Source organism: Branchiostoma lanceolatum, chromosome 7 (assembly GCF_035083965.1).
Source record: "Branchiostoma lanceolatum isolate klBraLanc5 chromosome 7, klBraLanc5.hap2, whole genome shotgun sequence".
NCBI classification, from domain to species: domain Eukaryota; kingdom Metazoa; phylum Chordata; class Leptocardii; order Amphioxiformes; family Branchiostomatidae; genus Branchiostoma; species Branchiostoma lanceolatum.
Genome location: NC_089728.1, coordinates 10,945,090 through 10,962,703, shown reverse-complemented (window position 1 = coordinate 10,962,703; position 17,614 = coordinate 10,945,090). Strand labels below are relative to the sequence as shown.

Below are 17,614 nucleotides of genomic sequence, written 5' to 3'. Positions count from 1 at the left end.
TGTCAGGGACGGTAACTACTACTCTGTGGCAATGAAAGGTGAACGTGGCTTCAATTTCAAACACGCCATTTTTTCCATACTTCAGATTATAAACATTCAATTGAAAGTTACAGATCAATGACAGGTTCCTCTAATAAACTATAAACTAATAGATATTTGAAAGATTTGAAGCACAACAACCTCCTCTCCTCCCTGCTATGATCGTCTAAATCGTCTGAACACGGCCGCCTGGTCAGACGTCCACCGCTGGGCCCTCCCTTCGCTCGGTGCCCAGGGAAACAAAATAATTTTGATTTGGGGGTTGTCTACATCTTCCCGCCATGTCTTGCACCTGTCTAACATTGCTTCTTATCAGTCAATCAAGTCTACAAATTGAATCTAATTCAGGTGAAAACATTCGAGGCAACCTTGTCTACCAACTCAGCTGAGATCAGCTGTTTAACACCGCATAGCATCTAAACGCGTCAAAAGTCAAAATATTTCAGGATCTAAATCAACGGTCTGAACATTAGGTAATGTAGTTGAAGATTTAAATAGACAGCATAAACTGTATTCCAAATTTACGTTATATACTTTGAAATTAGCTTAGTTGATAAATTTAGATTAGATCAATATTCTTCATTTGGATGCGTTAGGTTAAAGGTTATAGAAAGCGCGCCAGTGATTATTCAACCTGATGGTTCGTATAGTGTCTCGGTCATGTCTGTCACCGTCTGCAGAAAAATGACGCGGTCGCCCTTCACGTTTGTGCAGTCTCCAGTTTCAATGTGGTGTTAGAGTCAATTCTCACATGATACAAGTCACAAAGGAATAGTGAATAAATCTCCAGGTACATTCGTGGCCAATCTCATTAGTAATGTCAGATCTTTTATCAAAAAGGTTGGCCGAGTCTGCTAGGATTCGAACTTGGAATCTTCTGATCTGTAGTCAGACGCGTTATCCGTTGCGCCACAGACCCGTCGTATAGCACTGTATTGTATTCTTTACAAATCGGATTAGCTGAATTGGGCTTTTATATCCTTCAAGTAAAACCCTGCTGATTTATTTTGGGTCTACTTGAGAATATATATTATCTAACAACAAACGACACAGTAAGATGAATGCATATACTACATGTACATATGCCAGAAATGTGCATACTCTAGAAAACTGGTCATGTCAAGAAATGATACTTATTTTCCCTATCGTCAATGAATAATGAATAACAAGTACTACTCATGTCAGTCTCAACATAGATGGGAAATAGCTATACAGGCAAGAGTTTGGACAATACTGTCTTGTATACTCATTGGACTGTACTGAATCGGGAACAGTTCCTGAAACCATGACCATTCCAAAGTAAATGATGTGAAACCAAGGAGGTTAAAATAGGAGGTTTAGAATATTGGTCAAACCAAGGACATTATGTCATTAGCAACCACTAACATATTGGACTACTTAGTTGCTGATTTGTCGTCGCATTAATGTTAGACGTGAAAATTGTAAGATTGAGTACGAATGCAGAATCGTGCTACACTTTTCCGTTCTGCTGATTTTTCAAAATTTGTACTATGACAAATATCATTGAAAGGTACTTCTCGAGTCTAGCAGGATTCGAAGCTGAAATTCTCTAATCCGTTGTAAGACGCATTATCCACTGTGCCACAGACCCGCTGCATAGTATGATATTTTTCTAACTAAATGTTGGATTAGCCGTGTATTATTATTTTTTGGAATCCGTCTGATTTAGTTTTGAATTTACTTGTCTATTATCTGATTACAATGACGCTATAAAGGGAAAAGACGCAGGCACAAAACCGTTCGTGTCAAGGAATTTTTATTATTTCGTCAGAGGATAATGAAAACATGAAGTATGAATACATCTCAACATGATAGCAAATGTAAATAGATCGACATCGTCAATTATACATGAACTTAAAACTGGCAAATCCAAATACCCAATACGTGGAGTAAAGGGTTACAATAAATCTTCTTATCATATAGAATATATTAGGATAATTGTATTCAAAAGACAGCAAACTTTATCTTTGAGATTTATTTATGGTATTCAAAGCACTTAGCAACGCCAGTGACGCCATTATTCCAACATATGCCACTGGTATCATAGTTCACAGAGAGCCCTAGCAGGAGATACCGAAACGCGGCAAGAGTTCTCTCCGCTCCCGCATGACGGTCATCTGTCGGACGTACCCGGACAGCACCTGCCGACACTCCCGCTCGAACCCCGACAACGTGCCGCTCCTGTCGCCCCGCCGCATGTAGCTGTCCAGCACGGAGGTGTACAAGTCTGAGTCCACGATTCTCAGCTCGGCGATGGCGGCGTAGTTCCTGAGGGTCAGCTTGCCGAAGGGTTCGTGTCTGCAGCCCTCAGAGACGGACAGCGAGCGGTCCTGCCTCAGTCGGTCTAGGATGCGACCGTACGAGTCGTGGATGGGTCTTAGGTCGGCGGCTAGAGAGAAGTGTCCCGACCGGTCGATGTCGGTTCGGCTGAACTTGGCGGTGGTTTCAGGGGCGTCATCTCCGGACCGCTGTCTCTTCCTGATGTTCACCGTACTGTCGGGACTGGCCGGGCGGGATGACACCGGGGAGCAGGACGGAGGACTGACGGGTGGCGACGCTGGTCTGGCCTGGCGGGAGGCTGTGGGTGACTGCGATGAGGTGACTTCACTCTCGTTGGTGGAGACGGGTGTGGACGGACGGCTGTGGTGCGGAGACCTCGCCATCACGGCACCGATGACCTTCTGGTAGCGGTGCAGCATCAGCATGGAGACGTACAGGGCGACTCCCAGCCGGCGGTGGCTGTGCATGACGGGGCTGACGGTCGGGTGGAACATCTTGTCGCAGTTGTCGCACAGGCACAAAACTCTCTCGCGGTTGTAGGACACACAGACGGGGTCCAGGCAGACCCAGTCCGCCTGCTGGCCGCACCGCCCGCACAGGAACGACCGTGCCTTGGCGTCGAAGTCGTCGGCCCTCTTGGCGATCCACTCGGCTCGGGACCCTGAGTAGGAAGCGCTGCGGGGAAGGCTGTCTGTTCTCTCCATATCGTCACGTTCGTGTTGAGGTCTGCGGTAAGTCAGGCGATGTGCTGTCAGTGGAAACCAACAGAGGTATGACTGAATCGTTTGCCGGGATAGGATTTTATAGGGGATTTTTCCGCCAACGGTGATTGGAGAACAAAAGGCGGCGGGTTCGGACAGGACAGGTGACAGACGTTCCTGGGACATGTGTACTGAGATGCCGGCCGTCCGACCGGTCGTACCGTCCAGCTTCGGCGGGCGGCTCGACTTTGAAGAGTTCAAGGTGGATCACTGAAATGGGACAGTCTTTGATGCTTTTGTCTTTTGATTTACTGTATCATACCGCCATGTGTATTGTAGACAATACGATTCCTAAGGATGTGTATATTCTTATAAGACAATGTCTGACAATTATGTACGTGAAGTGAACCTAGAAAATATAAGATCTCATCGGACTTTCCCAGGCGACACATGAGTGGGTGCTTTTAAATTCATACTTCGACCTGACACACAAGATCAAACGCACAGTCTCCCCGATGTCATTGTATATGTACTATGTTTGGTATTCTATGTTTATTCCAACGTGGTAAATTCAAGTGTGTACATTCTGTAACTAGAGATGCCACAGCTGAGAAAACGGCGACGGCCGCAGGAACCTAACCGTTGAATTTTCAGACCGTGTTAGTCGTAGAAGCACACTACATACAGTCTCTTGGTATACGCAAAAATGAATTTCTAAAGAAAATGTGAAATTTTCAGCTTGTAGACAAGCTAGATTTCCAGTCATCTCCTGTGTTGTTGTCGCTGACTTATACAGTTAATAATCTTAATATAGACAAAGGGAATCGCCTTATAAGTTATGTACTGTCACGTACTAGACATATGCACAGGTGCATAATCTATTATGGCGGTGATAGATGTGTATACTAGACAACACTCTTAACCGCTTCTGTGTAATGTATATCAGGGTTGAACAACTCATTAAAAGTTAGACTTGATTTTCATGCAAATTAATGACGTATCTTTGTGCATAACGACAAAATTGTCCCAAGACAAAGACAAATACACCTGTTCGTCTGAGACATACCGATAGACGGTGTGATATCTGCCGGTATTGTTAGCTAATTGCTGTACGACTCAGAAGTAGCGGTTTGTGTATCGATCTTGTCTTACCTGTGAAACAGATACACATTCAGTGATACTTGTTATGGAGCGCTTGTCTGCACTTTTAGTGAGACACCTGTAGCTTAGTCACGTTTGAATGGAATATATTTCCCCATCAGTTAATGATGTATTTCTATGTTACGAAAATACGGCCGAATAACTTTGTCCCTTTAATCAGGCACGAGTGTTGCTGACAATGCCCGGTCACCCGATGGTTACATCTTGTTTGAAAAACTATAGAAACTAGATACTAGTACAAGTACATCAAATTAGTGTTCAAAAACCGCACTAGTTTTTCATACACCTAAGACATCTATAGAATACACTTAATGTGGGTGGGTGGTTAGAGAAAGATACATGGAGCCACCGTATTTTTTTGAGAGAAGAATATATCTATGTAGTACATATGTACGACAGCTGACTGGGAAAGAATTTCGACTGCAAAAACGGATGTATTTTCGATTGCTAAGAAACTTTAACAGTATACAATATACAAATTGGAATACCCCTTGCACCAAACCGACCTTGACGGAACAGAAAGTGTATAAAAATTATATAGGAATTATATATGGTTACCCTCTTCTGTTCAATCTCTCAATGGGTGATTTCATGTCCTCAAGAATACAGCTGGCCGACTTTAGACAACCTAGATTTTCAGACATATCAACTTGTCGACTTTTACATTTTCCATAAGTACCAGGCATACACACAGGTGTTTGTCGGATCGGATGTATCCTTTCTTGTCCGACAGTCGGATGTATATTCCAGACTACAGGCCGACCTCTCGGTAATCGGGGAATCTGTATGAAATCGACTGGAGCTTTAGACAACATAGATTTTCAGACATATCGTCAACTTGTCGATTTTTCGATAGTACCAGACAAGCGCCAGGTCGGTTGTATCCTTTCTTGTCCGTCAGTTGGATGTGTATTCCAGACTACGGGCTTACCGCTTGTGTATCTTGTGAAATAAAACTGTGTCATTGTTCAGCTACGATCAGCTGAGCATCAATTGCGTTTTTTTTAGCAATGTTGATATATGCATCATGAGATGAAAAATGTGTTGTAGCAACAGATGTATGTTATGAAATGGTAGCTTGCGTCAGGAAAAAACTATTTGAGTATTCTGATACATATTCGTATCGTTACAGTTACATTTGTATATGATAAAAACTCAATAGCACTAGAAGAAAACCATTCGTCTGGTGTCAAATTTGACCGTAGCACTACGATATAGTACTATTAGCTCACAAAATCAGGTGCGTACTGAGATTTTGTAACAGAAGTTACAACTGCTCTGATGTAAAAAGTTCGAGTCTGCCAGGATTCGAACCTGGAATCTTCTGATCCGTAGTCAGACGCGTTATCCGTTGCGCCACAGACCCGGTTATGGAACTGTCCGAGTTTTTGCCGGACGAATGAACACCTTTAATTGGCCTCTGATACACGTATCTTTGCACTGTGTCTTTGTTGACCTCTGAGCTTTGATCAGTAGGTCTATTTATATGACCTAAAAACCTTGCATTCCGAAATTCCGCCAACTTTGTATAAGTGTGTGGTCTTGTTCAGTTAACTTAACGTATTCACATATTAGCCAGTGGTATACATTGTATAAATGTTAAAGATTGTCATATCCGCTGTATGGGTTGTGATCAATCAAGAGTACTTTTATGAAATACGGAGGCGGTGCCCTTATGGACCATCCATCGACAATTAATGGATTCAACGAGTTACACATTGATTAGTGACCCGGTCACATCACCCTTTATCTCTTCACTTCACTAGGATCCTTTTCAAATAAAAATCAACCATCAGAAGGGCTTTGTTTGTCTACTGAGATTTCAATGTCATCACTATAACATGAAACAATTCTTACACATTAAGAGCATCCAATAAAGGGCCTGTACGACGTACACTAGTAAATCTGATAAAATATCTCAAATGCCACAGAGGTGGACTATGGATATTCTCGTGTTTATCTTCTCCCTGTTGTCAAGATATACATAATGGCCTCCTTTAGTCAATATTAGCCGTGACGGTAAACTGACTCAGATCTGTTGAAAAGTTCTTTCACCGAATCCGATTTTCCGAAGTCTGCGCTACGCATCAGTCTACCTTCTCCGATTCTAGATAGATTGATATTAAACATTTAGCATGGAGTTGTAGCCAAGCCGCGTTGAAACGGAGTCGCAAATATTGGCACACCCAATTTGATATCAATGGTATATTTATTTGAGCAAAAATGCAAGGTGTCCAACAGTGGCAGCCAATAGGCTGAATTGATGTCAGAATATCATATCAACGTTACAACGTTGTGAAATCGTAACATAGAACAAAGAATCTTTAGCCGTTTGAAACGCATGTAAGGTGTGCATGCCCGTAACGTTAGATACATACTTTAACCATCACAAGTGAATGTACAGTGTAAGGCTGTTGGACCAATGATATTGGAGAGAGACAGGATACATCAGTTATCTGTCTGGCAGATATAGATATGGACTTGTTTTCAAATAGTATCAAGCATATCTATATCTTTGAATTAGTTTTCCTCGTAGGGTTATCATTGTACATTGTGTCGGTGCACAGTATTGACCTATTCTAAGGCATCTTCAATGCTCTAACAGTGATATTCTCATCAACAAATGGCACACGAAAAGATATTGTGCAGTTAGGTATCGCTGACTCAGCACCAAACCAACAGGTTTGCATGTCTCCAGGGCTGCATGTCTCCTGATATATCAACTTTTGACCCGTTACGTCATTCAGCACCCGGTGACCTAGTTTCAGCCAGCGAATACTTGTTAACACTCGTGACACATGTGTTTCAACAGCAGCTAGCTCCGGTCTCAAGAACGTTGAACCATCGCCTTCATTACGTGAGCTGTTCACTGGCATCCAGACTAAACCGGTAGGTATGCCATTTTTGTATGATATTATAGGTGAAAGAGAGCGATCCGAGATGAGACACGCACAATTAACCTGGACGAAATTCAATCTTTACCACACCTTGTTTCGGGTTAACGTTGAACAGTGTTTACTACGTGATTTATTTCAGGACAAACATTGTAGTTATATATGATTAGACGGGTCAGTGCCAGCCGAAGATTCGGTTGCGATCACCTGAAGCACAGAAGTGAGGAGAAATCTTCAAGTGGGCATTTGGTGTAAGGTGGTGTTACTACATGGTCGAAGATTTCCTATTCACCCTACTCCTGAGCTTTTGATGGCAACTGTCACTGAACCATGCACTGTTTGCTTGGAGATCCGGCCGTAGAGCAGTCAATCTTCAGATGTTATGAGTCGCACTGCCTGTAGTACATGTTCCACATCTAGGTGTCCGGAGCTGGTGTGTTACGCCTGATGGCGGTTATACCGGCTATATAGATACAGATATAGATACAGATAGAATATCAACGTCACTGAATTAAGGGTAGCTGTGCAGAGGATATAAGAAACCAGAACAGATGTAGACGCCTAGACCGTACCTCTCATCATGAGACTATCATGGGACCAGTAATTCTACACTGACTCAAGAGATTCGGGAAAGGAAAATGTCTCTAATTCCAAAGTATCCCACCAAGTAGTGAGATTTCAATTTTCATTGTCCTTCCCTAAAAATTGATGTCACTCTTTTAAGAAACATCTCCTGACCTGACCCCAGTACTTGCGATGGCGGCTAAAGAAGAGGTGGAAGTAGTTCGTACAACAGCGCCACCTGCCGAGGGTGTTTCCACGAGGGTGAAACCATACTGTCCCGTGACGATTGAGCCGATTGTGTTCTTCTTGGTAAGTACTAAATTTATCACTTGGCTCGTTCGTCTGAAGACAATGTGTAACTAGAAAGGCAACATTTGCGAGCAAATACAGCATGTTTAGTCATACTCCTCGCCATGCAAAAAATGGACTGTCCCAAAGTAACAATGGACCATTCTAAAATCTTCTGCTAACAAATGGACTTTTTCATAATCACTCCAGCTCAAAATTTAGATAAATAATTAAAGAATCCTCCCCTTGCAAAGAATGGGATATTCTGTGCCATCTCCATTCGCCGATTTCACACTTCCCAAGATGCACTGTCAGGGTCTCATAAAACTCGGTACTGCCCATTTTACGTTAATTCTTCTTAGCGTGCGAAAGTAAGATTCTAAGAACGTAATGAACTCCGCACGCTTCAAATCGGTTAGCGCTGTTTATTCATGACATCTAATCGCCCAGAAAACACCACAGCGCTTATTATCAAAGGCCTAACGCTATTGGCAGGACGATCCTGTCAGCAGTACGAAAATTTGCACTGCTGGCAGGACGATCCTGTCAGCAGGACGAAAATTTGCACTGCTGACAGGACGATCCTGCCAGGAGTACAAAAATTTGCACTGCAGACAGGATCGTCCTGCCAGCAGTACAAATTTTCGTACTGCTGACAGGATCGTCCTGCCAGCAGTGCAAAAATTTCTACTGCTGGCAAGACGATCCTGTCAGTAGTGCAAAAATTTCTACTGCTGACAGGATCGTCTTTTTTTTCAATGCATTTTCGCAACCAATCAGAAGCTAGCATATGTAATTGCCACGGTAACAGCAGATATTAGGTGTTTCAAGATGTCGGCCATCATCACAGCGTATCTAAGGACCTACCAGGTAATAACAGCGCGATCCGATCCGATCCGGCGAACGCATGAGCTGGAAACCGGGCAATTTTAATTTCATAACTTCAGCTAGGCTTAACCTATTCATGGGGCATATTTCGGATCGTGATTATAGTCATGTTTTATCTCAAATGTCATCGATGCTAGGTGCCAAATTTCTGACATGCTCCAGTACTGATACTCCCATCCGAGCCCTCTATTAATTGAGCTGAACTACTAGTTAACGTACAACGTACAAGTAACAGCCTTTTCGTTATCACGACTGACTCTTTTTTATGCTGACATTTTTGAATCAATCGAATCGACAGCTTGAGAAACGCACTTTTGATAGAAGGAATCCACCCCCCCTCCCACTGGATCCTAATGCCAAATGTTCAATAAATCCCATGACTTCATCAGACAGGTGTGATTGTGCTCTATTATTACGAGTCATTTCTAGTTTACTGCTGTACATATATCCGGTACATAGAGGTATGATAGCAGGCAGACACGCTTTTCTCAAGAAATTAAGAATGTCCAATTGTTCGGAATTTGCCCGCCAATATTACATGAGGCAATTCTTCATCTTTAGTTATAATGTTATATTTCCAAGATTTACCTTTCATAACACAGTATTACCCTTTTTAGAACTTGGTTTTCATAAAAGTAGTAAACTTAGTAAACTTAGTTGTTAAATGCAAAACAGATAATAAAAGTACAATGTCATTAGCCTCCATTATGGCTCCATAGCAGGCTCTCTATATAGCTAGGCCTTTTTGAATTTTTTTTTTTTTTTGGCTTATGATACCCTTTTGCTGCCGGGGTCAAATTCTGTCGGGCCAAATGATTATGGCTTTCTTAGCTGCACAAAATTGGCCTCTTGGTACTCATTCAGGGCGGCCTGGAAATCCGCCCGGTTGGAAAACTTATCTCCAGCCTTCATGGCTGCCGCCATGTTCCTCGCTGAGTCCTTTTGCGCGGGCAATCTTTTTGCGAGCTCTGATTGGCTGAAACCTTTTTCTGTCAGCAGTAGAAATTTTTGCACTGCAGACAGGATGATCCTGACAGCAGCGGAAAAATCTGCACTGCAGACAGGATGATCCTGTCAGCAGTAGAAATTTTTGCACTGCAGACAGGATGATCCTGACAGCAGTGCAGATTTTTCCGCTGCTGTCAGGATCATCCTGTCTGCAGTGCAAAAATTTCTACTGCTGACAGGATCATCCTGACAGTAGCCACAACCTTCTTAGAATCTTACTTTTGCACGCTAAGAATAATTAACGCAAAATTGGCAGTACCGGGTTTTACGACACCCTGGTGGTGCATCTTGGGAAGTGCGAAATCGGCGAATGTAAACTAGACCAGTCGAAAAATATCCGCTCAAAATTACACTCTTGCGCATAATCAACCCAGTACAAAATTGAATTTAAAAAAATTAACCCCAGGAAAGAATTAAGTTTTCCATAGTATACATAATGATATATATGAATATTTGACAGGGGAAGAAGGAAATGACCGAAAACAACATATTTCAGGGATACTATGGGTGAAATATAAAAATGTGACACCCCTATGTTTGAATGCATGATTCATTAGTATACATTTTGGGTTGAAAATAACGAAACGAAAAAATTGTTTATTTAAAAAATCGTTTTGAAAGGCTGTATGCCAAACATTTGAATGAGGGCCTGTGTGCATGACCAAGACCGACACATGCCAAATTTCGGATCATTTTGGTTTAATATATAGGAACAGGAGAATTTTGTATCTTTGTTCAAAAAAGAGTTAACAAAGCCATGTAATCACATCTCCTAGGCATTCCCATACCACATTTGGTATCAATACTAGCACACCTGCGCCAGAAATGCAAGATAACCTGATTAACTCAATTGGCCAATCAGGTGGTCGCATTTTTTAATGCAGTGCTCCCATTGGCTGTCACTTCCAACACTGTATGTAGCATTGAAAGTGACAGAAGTGGCAAATATTGTAAAAAAAGCCCAAAATAAATCGTTTTGAAGAGATGTATGCCAAAAATGGGAATGTAGTCCTTTAAATATTTGTTCAAGGCACATCTACAGCAAATTTCAGGTCATTCTGTTGAAATACCAGGGCTCTGGAGGCCAAGATATGCATCATTGGTCATAAAAAACTCAATAAAATCACTTTCAAGGTCAATATCGAAAAAATGAAGAAAAAAAAAACACCTAGGGGTATTTGCCTACACTACCTTTGTACCAAATTTCAGGTTATTTGGTCAAAGAATGACAGAGATGAATCGATTTGAAGATTTGACAGAAGGAGGAGAAGGAGGCCTCGAGGAGAAGAAACCAGAGTATAAACAATATGTTGAGCCATACTAGGTATGGCTAAACATAACAATTGCATACTAGTTTTGGAATAATTTTCACTGCAATGCGAATGGCCTAATGAGCATTCGACATTTCGGATTGTGACGTACAGCTGGCGGTGCCGTGTACGAAGGAGCTTCGGGCGAAAGCGTCAAAGCTCTGCACGTAAATAAGCCAACACACATGTTAGGAAAAGAGTTAGGGTCAACTGTTGTGCTGAATACGCGATCTGCGATGAGGCTCCAATGCATATACTAGCTAACGAAAAAGCGCAATGCTTCATCGTTTGTCTGAGGTCGGCCACTTTTGCTTGATCCAATGTGTTCAGAAAATATTAAAGATTTCAGAGATATGGTTAACTGATTGGCTATTGTGACATCACCACACGCAATTTTCAAAGCAAACAACATACCAAAACAAATCTAACAAGCCAGTCTTGTCGTTTTAAGTTAAGTCGGGTGTGAGAAATAAGTCCATTTCTCAGTCTCAATTTCTCCCACTTGCTTTTGCAACGAAAGGTTTTGTCGATGGTCATGGTGATGCCGCTGCAGCATCAGTACATCTACTACAAACTGGGGAATGACACTCTGCCCTCCTCCTCACGCTGTGACGTCAACACGTCTCATCCTGCCAATAAGGTGGGGGCTTTGTAAAATCAGAGTTACACTTATTGTCGTGGCATCTTTTGTTTGCAAATGAAATTTCATGTATATGATTGATGTATACCTACATGCATATGTATATCAAAATATCAGCGGATTAGAGCTGACAATTATTGAATGTACAATCTTTACTTGATACTTAATGTTTGATGGATTTTGAGGGAAAGAACATGTTAGCAATTGCAGGATATCGATCAAGATAAGAATTGTATTAATGTTCGACATACTAGTAGATCTCTATACAGACATCAAATTTGAATATGACATTACCATTTGACACGGTTATCCTTAACCGAGTTCTTATTATATTCTCAGGCAAATCAGAAGGTCGCAGCAGAATCAGCGAACTGGCTGACTTACATCAGATTGAGCATCTCGCTCCCGTCTTTGCTCATGGTGCTCGTGCTTGGGTCGCTCTCAGACAGACTCGGGCGGAAGGTTACAATCATCGTCCCCGTTATCGGCACTTTGATCTGGTAAGCTTTTCTGTTGGGAAAGATAAATCTTTTTGACAGACATTTTTTGTCATTCCATGAATTTGAGAACGTCATCTTTTTATTTTACAGGACCTTATTGAGCGCGCTGGTCGTCTATTTGGACCTTCCACTGGCGATGTTCCTCATAGGTGTGTGAGATAGTGAGTGAGTGGATGAGTGAGTGAGTGGATGAGTGAGTGAGTGAACATTTGTGCAGAAATGGTTTCACTAAACGCCGATTGCGATTGGTTTATATGAGCATAAAATTTAAGCTTTTTGTCCATAACTATCATATGGTATAACGGTCTGTCTTTCTGCCTGAAATCTAACGCTTGTAAACGATAACAATGTTTTGCCCATTCCAGCCAGTTTCGTCTGCGGTATGATGGGCGGCCAGGTATCCTTTATTTCGGGTTGTCTTGCATACATAGCTGACATCACGGGAGAGGGGGGGAAGAGCCGAGAAGTTCGGCTCGCCATCGCGGGAAGTGCCGCAGGTCAGATATTGACGTTATGTATATTTGATAGAGTGGCGAAATGACGTAACAGAAATGACGAGTGACTTTTGCACATAACTTCGCTCTGTGGCAAACATTACACATAAAATGCACTGCACAGGACAAGAACTCACTTAATATATTGCAAGTCTCGACGGAAAATTTTTAGAATTTTTCTGTTTTTCAGGCGTGGCGATGATGGCCGGAGTCCTGGTGGGAGGATTTTGGTTGAAAGCTCTCGGGCCTCCTCTTGGCTTCCAGGAACCTTATTGGCTTACTGTTGGCCTTATGACGTTTTGTCTCTTATATGCCCTGTTTGCGTTAAAGGAAACGCGCCCAAAACGACCAGGCAGTAAGATTTGCTCGCTGTCGTACATAATGAACATTGTGAGTCTTGTAAAAAGGATTCCAAAGCCGCAAAGGTGGATTATGGGCACTCTGATGCTTGTCTACTTCCTGGTCCATAGTGTCCAAGAGTCAGTGTCGGGTGTAAGAACCATCATTCTTTTGTCGCCGCCATATTGCTGGAACCCGGTTCTTATAGGAGTCGTGGGCGCTGTCGTGGGCGTCGCTTACGTCATGTCTGTGCTGGGGATCAAAGTGTTGGGGAGATGGTTGTCGTCATACGGGTTAGTTCAGGTATGATACAAACAACACGTTACAACTCAAGTTAAAATGTGTTACTTTTATAGTATAAAGCGAGGAAGAAATAAAAGTAAAACGACTGGCAACGTAAAAAGACGTTGCTATGGGGACGGTGGTCTCTGTTAGTGTTTTCGTTTCTTACAACTCAAAGATTATATGGACCTCATTTGCATAGAATACATCAGCTGATCACCTTCTCTACCCAAACAACACAAGTGTGTATATACAAAAAAAGGCTATTGTGCCATTTCGTCATGAATTATGAAGTGAGGTCATTGACCTGCACCACATTGCACAAACCCTACAGAGTCATGTGGCGGTGATTGACTATAAATCATTGATTAGCATATGATTATATAAATCATCAATCAAGCCATCTACATACCAAAAATCATGGCAATCCGTCAACCCCTTCTTGAGTTATTCTCTTTCAAAGTTTGAAACAAAACCAGCTCCAAAAAATCCACTGGGGTGGCCGAGCCTACAAGACTTATTTTCCCTTCTAATAGCTTTCTACCACTAAGAAAGCTTGTTCAGAACACGATATCAAACCGGAAGTTCCGCTGCAGTACCATAGAAAGTCGTTAGGGGTCCCGAAATTCAATCATTTCGAACTCTCACAAAAACCTGCTCACCTATTAAGTATAAAGACAATTCTTCAAGGCATTCTTGACTTAGACTACACACAATACTATACCATTTTGCTCGCCCCTGCGGCGTCGCCAATAAGAGGACAGGAAAGAAATATGTTAATTCATATTTCGTCTTTGAGAACCCCACAGCTGTTTGGAGGGAAGGTCGCAATGATAACCTAACTTTTCCTGTTTCAATCCCCTGGCCACTTAGGAGACAGGGATAGATGACAGCCCTCAGTTGGGAGGGTTGTATGTCAGAAACACAGGACAGCTGAGAAAGTGTCACGATCTTCTCACCAAACATCTGACAGAGAGTTAGATATGCCTGAGAAATCTCATCGAAAAAAAATGGGTTAGGGAGTATAAATACAGATGAACTTTAAACTGAATCCTTAGACCATTGAAATCTTCTTTCCATTGAAATACACATTATGAACATTCTAAACTGATGACGTCTTTTTAACTAGAATAACAAACCTACTGTATCAAAAGGTTGGATGCGTCTCGGCAATAAGTGGACTGGTGCTTCAATCCCTGGCTGTCTACACATCTAACCACACCACGGCGTTCTTCATAGGTATGTCAGAAGTCCTAACCGTTACGACATTTTCACTAACAATCTCTTGGAAAGTGCCAGAAACGTCAACTCTGTTTGATAGCATTTTGTTTTTACGTCAGACGTTTCTACTCCAGTCTTCTCAGCATGAATTTAAGCCAAACATCTTTTGCACCCACAGGACTAGGTCTTAACTGTCTACAGACGATGCCCACTTCCATCCTGCCGGCAGTTATGTCTAGGATGGTCAGTCGTGAAGACCAAGGTACATGTCCTGGACAATCTCTTCCTCTCAAAGCTTTAACATGTCTCATCTTTATCCCAATATCATTACATCAGACAGTACTATCATTTGAGTCATAGTCTGTCAAGCGTTCGTTCGGCTATTGACAATGAATTTAAGATCACTTTTTGTAACGTTAACGTGACTTCACCATGCCGACCAAGCTGTATCAGTTCTACATGTACGTCTATCACTCCTCACAGGTAGTCTGTTCGCCCTAGTGGCCTTTCTGGACAACATCGGAGGCATTCTTTATGGCCCTTTCTTGAATTTCCTCTATGCTGCGACTCTGAGCGTCATGCCTGGCCTCGTGTTGCTGGTTTGTGCGGGGATGTACCTGATTTGCTCCATCCTGATTAGGTAAGACAGGTGCTGACTTTTACAGTTGCCAAGATTTTAGTTTGCAGCTGTTACTGAACAGTTTCTCTGTTTATACATTTTATTAAGATGTTGCCCCAATACTGACCGCATGCCCGTCTTCAGTTTCAAAATAATAATGATAATAAATTTTACAGCATTTCAGTGTTTCATTCTGCAACATATGATATATTCGATTTTATTACTGTCCCGTTACAATATAACGTCGACAGTTTCACATACAATGTACAATAATCTTGTGAAGTTTTAAGAAAAAACAGTGTTTCTTCTATCAATTCATCAGTCCGATTGTCGATCATGCTCGTTTCAAAGCAGCGTTTCTCCTTCTTTCTCCAGTGTTCTCCAGTGTTACGGCCCATCCAATGATTACGAGAGTATCCCTGAAGCCATCAACAGGGACCTTGGGCCGACTGAAACAAAATAGATTTAAGATTAGTATAAGCAAATGATTTCATAAGCACTTTAAACCAAAGATCGTGCCACAGAATGTCATTACTGTCCGTTTAGTCAAGCAATCTGGCGAAATTGGGCTGCCTTCCTTCTTAAACAAACACGAATGCGATAATTTGAAAATGTCTGCCAATGGTGTTAGATATATATTTTCTTAAATTTATTGTACTTCCGGGATGAATATCGTCTTCACTGGTAGGCTTAGAAGAGAAGAGTGATTAATCAGATAGGTCTTGGTTCAATTCAAAACTGCATGCATAGATCGTAACACAAACTCTTAAACTGTTCTTGATTCAGTACAGTCCGATGTGTATGTCTAACATCCATTCCAGTGTGTATTGAAGTAAAGTCAATGCCAATACACACCACATACATACAACGAACATCTAACAATGTCAGCGGAAGCACGACCGTCTATCGGTACATCCAAGAGTAATGGGCGTATTTGTCTGGATAATTACGTCGTTATGCGGGAAGAATGCGTCGTTCATTATCGACCACGACAGTGAGTTGTCTGTGCTCGAACAGAATGTGTTTATTGGATCAAACATAGACACATTGCAGTGCACACAGCGTGTTTTATTTCAATTGATGAATAAATCAAAAAAAGCTTCTTACATTGTAGAAACGGGCTCTTTATTGATTAACATCGACAATGTAACGTTTTCAAGGTTTTGATATCTACTGCAAATCGTTCCAAATCTATTCTATTTTCACAAAATATATGTTGTAGGTAAAATGTGTCAACCCACTTGAATGAAAGCGGAGAATAGATTTCTTCTATCACATGACAACAGGTAATAGTTTAACTCAATCCGTTGATGAAATCAAGTCGTCTCTAATCTGGACTGACAGGATCTGGTTGCATGTCTGCGAGAGTTACAACGAAATCTTGACATTCTTTTAACTTTTACATTGTGTGTTGGCGAGGTGCGCTCCGATACTGAGGAGAAAATGTCTGTTTCGCAAGATACACAGTCAGTAAAGCCCGTAGTCTGGAATACACATCAAACTGCGGCATTAGAAGAATACATCCGACAAACACCTGTGCGCATGTCTGGCATGGTACATATGGAAAGTGTTTCTTTGTGTCTTAAATTCAACAACTTGACGATATGTCTGAAAATCTATGTTGTCTTCAAAAATATAGATTCGTCACCTTAACCAATTTCAAGTGAACTTACGGATTTCTTTGCGCAAGACAATCTGCAGCTTTTGCACGATGGAAACATTAGTTACTGTAGTATTTCTATAACTTTTCTTCAGTCTGACAGGGACAGGAACCTTACTGACCACCTGTTAAAACCCGGGACGTTCTCTATTTGTTATTTTCCATGTCTACTTGCTGTAGTCAGTCTACATAACCTACACATTGAATGGTGGTGTCTGTGCATTTTTCAACTCAACAAAATCAAAGTGTTGTGTATGGGACAAAATACACTTCTTATGGGCAGTAATCTTGTGAGCTGAAAAACAGTTCTTTCGATGTAATCACAGTTGGCCGTCGATCATGTTTGTACGCATATCAAACATAGTTTCTCCGTCTTTCGCCAGTCAGCAGTATTCTCCAGTGTTACCACCCATCGATGGATTACGAGAGTATGACTGAAGCCATCAACAGGGGCCTGGGGCCGACCGAAACGAGACAAAATAGGGTTTCTAAGATTAGCAGATGATTTCGTAGGCACTTTGATCCCCAGATCGTACCGTAGAATATCATAACTGTCCATTTATTCAAGTCACAATCTGGCGCAGTCACAAGGCGTACCAGTTGTGATCCCTTCCTTCTTAGAGGTTTGAATACGATAGTTTCCTAATGCCTGTCAATAGTGCTGGATGTATATTTTTGTCATATTTGGTGTACTTCCAGCATGAA

The 17,614-nt window shown here is 41.8% G+C and overlaps 1 protein-coding gene and 1 non-coding gene across 2 annotated transcripts; one reads left to right on the top strand and one right to left on the bottom strand.

The window, feature by feature from the left end:
* Positions 1–5,495: 5,495 nt before the first annotated feature.
* Positions 5,496–5,568, bottom strand: Trnar-acg (transfer RNA arginine (anticodon ACG)). Its single transcript has one exon. It is a non-coding gene; the product is annotated as a tRNA-Arg (tRNA).
* Positions 5,569–6,736: 1,168 nt separating this feature from the next.
* Positions 6,737–16,352, top strand: LOC136439233 (proton-coupled folate transporter-like). Its single transcript, XM_066434521.1, has 11 exons — positions 6,737–7,091; positions 7,821–7,969; positions 11,675–11,794; positions 12,134–12,294; positions 12,385–12,443; positions 12,660–12,791; positions 12,979–13,430; positions 14,564–14,648; positions 14,809–14,892; positions 15,114–15,270; positions 15,625–16,352. Exons 2-11 carry the CDS (start codon positions 7,853–7,855, stop codon positions 15,710–15,712), a joined length of 1,455 nt encoding a protein of 484 aa, XP_066290618.1. The 5' UTR covers positions 6,737–7,091; positions 7,821–7,852; the 3' UTR covers positions 15,713–16,352.
* The last annotated feature ends 1,262 nt before the right edge of the window (positions 16,353–17,614 follow it).

Bases quoted from the DNA above. Each gene is read 5' to 3' on its own strand.
- LOC136439233 (XM_066434521.1), top strand. From the start codon at position 7,853: ATGGCGGCTAAAGAAGAGGTGGAAGTAGTTCGTACAACAGCGCCACCT. The intron at 12,295-12,384 runs GTAAGCTTTTCT...TTTATTTTACAG, and splicing joins GTTATCGGCACTTTGATCTG to GACCTTATTGAGCGCGCTGG. The intron at 13,431-14,563 runs GTATGATACAAA...CTGTATCAAAAG, and splicing joins CGTCATACGGGTTAGTTCAG to GTTGGATGCGTCTCGGCAAT.